The sequence below is a fragment of the Microtus ochrogaster genome, unplaced genomic scaffold, assembly GCF_000317375.1.
Source record: "Microtus ochrogaster isolate Prairie Vole_2 unplaced genomic scaffold, MicOch1.0 UNK2, whole genome shotgun sequence".
Classification (NCBI taxonomy): domain Eukaryota; kingdom Metazoa; phylum Chordata; class Mammalia; order Rodentia; family Cricetidae; genus Microtus; species Microtus ochrogaster.
The window spans coordinates 17,890,494-17,894,941 of record NW_004949100.1 but is presented as its reverse complement, the minus strand read 5'-3'; the positions used below and the strand labels follow the sequence as shown (position 1 = coordinate 17,894,941).

The 4,448-nt window shown below is 38.2% G+C and overlaps 1 protein-coding gene across 1 annotated transcript in view; it reads right to left on the bottom strand.

Moving 5' to 3' along the window:
• Window positions 1-338: 338 nt before the first annotated feature.
• Idi1 (isopentenyl-diphosphate delta isomerase 1) overlaps window positions 339-4,448 on the bottom strand; it is an 8,291-nt gene continuing 4,181 nt past the window's right edge. The window contains exons 5-6 of the mRNA XM_005365404.3: window positions 1,908-2,556; window positions 339-1,736 (exon numbers count right to left, since the gene is read on the bottom strand). Coding sequence (XP_005365461.1) covers window positions 2,239-2,556 — 318 coding nt within the window. The 3' untranslated portion in view covers window positions 339-1,736; window positions 1,908-2,238. The remainder of the gene's footprint in view (window positions 1,737-1,907; window positions 2,557-4,448) is intronic.

Genomic DNA, 4,448 nt, shown 5'->3' with positions numbered 1-4,448 from the left:
TATATATATATATATATAAAATTCCTTATTTTAAAAGACTTTGGGGTTGCCCAGAAATTCACTGGGTCGGAATATTTATACACACATCCTAAGCAGCACAGCACGCCCTAACACTTGCCTTTACACAGTCCCAGGTTGCAGTCTAAGACCACTGTTCAGTGTGACAGCCACTAGATATATAAAGCTACTGAGAAACTAACTATATGTAGTCAGTCCCCAATTCGTATAAAATAAAGTTAGAAGTTACTTTAAATACGTTTAAGGTACACAGCACTTATTATTTTAAGATAAAATATGCAGACTAACCTATTATATCCAGACATTAACAAACCAGACAATATTAAAATAATTTATTTTTAATTTTCAATAAATATGTGCTACATAGCTGTATCTTCAAAGATAAATCAATTGTCCTGAGTTATCAAGAAATTAAAATTTATAAAGTTTTTGTAAGTAAAAAGTATTTATTATCCAGCACTTAAGTCTAAAGTTGTCTTAAGATCTCAAATTTGACACACCAATGGCAAGTTTTAAACAGTACATCAATCAAGATACAATCTCAACATATGCCTGTCCTATAACATCAAAATCTCAATATATGCTTATAACATCTATCTATTCCTCGTCACCTTCCTCACAGCTATTCCCTCCTGTTTCCACCTCTCAAGTAAGCCCTGCCTACAGAACAGTAAGTGGTTCTACCAGCGGTGTCTCTGCTCCTATCGGACACTTGGTATTATCCACTGAAATTCTGGTTGCTGCTGGGCATGATGGTGCAGGCCTTTAATACTAGCACTTGGGAGACAGAGGCAGGTGCATCCTGAGTTCCAAAGCTAGCCTGGTCTACAGAGTGAGTCTAGAAAATCCAGGGCTACACAGAGAGACCCTGTCTCAAAACTCACTCCCCTCCCCATTTTTTTCTGTTGTCTTAGCAAAGGGGTGCTAAATACTATTGAGTGTAAGGGTGCAGATATGCTACCAAACAGCATCCCACCCAGGTCAGACCCCTATAACAAGATTATCCAAGCCCAGTGCTGGTGGTGCTAAGAGTCTTCTCAACTCCTGTTAAAGAACTCACTCCCACCTTGTAACTAACATCTCTTCCACCCTAAAGATGAACGAATTTTGTTAAATGGTAAATAACTATTTAAAAGAATTAACCAGTTACCATCACCACTAAAAAATAATAATTAACTTTAAGCAATAAAATAATTTCAGGACGGTTAAACCATAAAATCACCCCAAAATGACAGAAATTAGCATATAGAAAAGGCCTTTCAAAACTGTGGGCCAAGCATCCAAGGGTTCAAACCAATTGTATATTAAATTTGATGTGCACTGATCACAAAGCATAGTATAACAACTATACATGTTACCATTTACACTGTGGTCAGTGCTACAACCAACCCAGAGATGAGGTGACGTGTGAATACATCAAATAAAACGTCATATTGTACAAGACTCGAACTTCCAGAACTTTAGTTTTGAAGGGAGTCCTGAGATTAGGAGGGATGACTGGATACCATTTACTCTCCCTTGACTCTGCTCTGCCTGTTATCAGAGTTATAATTATTTTAAGGACTAGGAACTCAACAACCCATGACCTCATGCCTGCAAGGCAATCATGGTACCACTGAGCGTATCCCCAGCCTTGACCATTTATTCTATCAGTGCTGTTTTGAAACAACTAAGTAATCTCTTTTACTCATTTTTCTGGCCTATGATAAAATTTAATGGTATAAGCCGGGCGATGGTGGCGCACGCCTTTAATCCCAGCACTCGGGAGGCAGAGGCAGGCGGATCTCTGTGAGTTCAAGACCAGCCTGGTCTACAGAGCTAGTTCCAGGACAGGCTCCAAAGCCACAGAGAAACCCTGTCTCGGAAAAAAAAAAAAAAAAAAATTAATGGTATAAAAACACTTAGGAATAGCAAAGTGTTCTGAAAATGTTTGTGAAAATGTAAAAATGAAGAGTTCTACTTATTTCTTTATCACAGTCATGTATTTGAACAGGCTAAATTAAGTTTTATTTATGGCATAATTTTGCAATAACCTCTCATATCTCTTATAAACAGCAGTGCATACATACATACTACAAAACTGAAAGTCAATTGGGCTTTTTTCTCAAACAAATTCTGGTTGTAAAATACCTATGTATTATACAAGGGAGCCCAGTTCAAAAGAAAACAAAACAAAAAACATTCTTACAAGGTAGAAAAATTTTCCACTCATTTACACATTTACATTCTATGTATTTTCTCATGGTCAACAAACTGACTCAAATGGTTTAAGTTATCCCACCATTTAAAGAGAAAAGTGTCTGCAATAATTTTAAACCATGGAGTTAACTTAATTTCACCACTGGCTGCTTTCTTCATCATTTCTTTGAGTTCTTCCTTTGATACATAGCAATAGCTTTTAATCTCATTGGGATCTGGATTCAGTGTTACATTCTTCCTCAGAAACAAAATATAATCAATTTCATGTTCACCCCATATACCATCAGACTGGGCCTTGTAGTAAATTCGTGTTAGATAATGCATTTCCTTTGGATCAACCTAAAACAACATAAAAAGAAAACTCAATTAATAATACTACCAATGAGGTCAGGCATTATGGTTCATGTCTTTAATCCCGGTACTCAGGAGGCAGAGGTGGGTGTTTCTGAGTTTGAGGCCAGTTTGATCTACATAGTGAGTGCCAAGCTAGCCAGGGATACACAGGGAGACACTATTTCAAAATATTAAAAGATAAACTAATGACAAAAGATAACCTAAAACCAACACATCTTAAGAATGTCTTTGTCTTTAAAATTATTTTTGTGTACGAGTGTCTTGCCTCCATGTGTGTCTGTGAGCCACTGTGGTTCCCGGGAGAAGAGAACAATGGATCCCTTGGAACTGGAGTTAGAGGATTGTAAGCTGCTGTGTTGGTGTAGAGTGCTAAACACAGGTCCTCTGGAAGGCAGCCAGTGCTCTTAAGTGCTGAGCCATCTCTCCAGCCCTTTAACAATATCTTGAATGGCAGCAGTGTAGTTTTATAATCAGAGCTTTTAAAGTATTATTCTCCTATTGATGATATATGAAAAATTATTACTATTGAGTGTCTAAATTTTTTATTCCCCAGACTAAACATAAGTCCATTTTTTCAAAGTATTAAAAAATAGTTACTCAAACTAGAATGTTACTCAATATAGAACAGTTTCTCAAAATAGAATGCATTCATATTTTAAAGTTGCTATTACAAAAAACCATTTTTTTTTTTGTTTCAATAGATGTGAGACACTTTGTCTTAATTTTCAAAGAGAACAATTCAGTAGGCATGGTGGTATGCACCTTTAGTCCCAGCATGCTGGCTGGAAGCTGAGATAGGCAAATCTCTGAGAGTTCAAGGATAGCATGGTCTACACAGTGAGCGCCAGGCTAGCTAGCCCTCAATTTTGGTTTCTTAAAATCACAGTGCTAGTTTTGCTCAATATTGATATACCAGTCTATTATAATTGAGCAAATCAGAGATGAATGCTGCCTTGTAGACATCCTTAGGAACATGAACCACAAATCTAAGTGAATTGAAACAACCTTTTCCTTCCTTTGAATTGTTCCCTTAAATTATACACACACACACTTTATTTTATTTATTTATTTTTTTCTTTTGAGGCAAAGTCTCTCCAAGTAGCCCTGGCTAGCTCAGAATTTGCTATGCAGGTAAGTCTGGCCTGAAACTCAGAAAACCTACCTCTGCCTCCTGAGTACTACAATTTAGCTCAGTGACTTGCCAAGCGTGGATGAAGAGCTGGGTTTCATCCTTAGCACCACATAAACTACACAAGGTGCATACTTGTATTCTCAGCACTAGGAAAATAAAGGCAGGCGGGTCATCAACATCTTCAGCTACATGAGATCCATCACATCTCAGAAAGACGGAGGCTGGAGAGATAGCTCAGCAGTAAGAGTACTGGCTTGTTTCTCCACAGGACTAAGGTTTGAGTCCTAGCACCAACATGGCAGCTAACAACTAGCCTTAACTCTAGTTCCAAGGGACTGAACTCCCTTTTTTGGCCTCCTCCGTACTATGTGCACATGGCACACAAGACATGCACGCAAGAAAAACAGAGACATAAAATAAAAATAGATATTTAAAAAGTTTTGAAAAGAGGCTGGAGACATGGATCAGCAGTTAGGAGTACCACCTACTCTTCCAGAACCCAGGTTCAGTTCCAGCATCCACATGGGGTTCAAAGCCATTTACCACTCCGGTTCCTGGGGCTCTAACACCCGCTTTCTGGTCTCCTTGGGCACTAGGCACATATGTGGTATACACCAGTGTAGGCAAACCATAAAATAAAAAGGTATTTTTTTGTTTGTTTGTTTGTTTTGTTTTTTCGAGACAGGGTTTCTCTGTGGCTTTGGAGCCTGTCCTGGAACTAGCTCTGTAGACCAGGCTGGTCTCG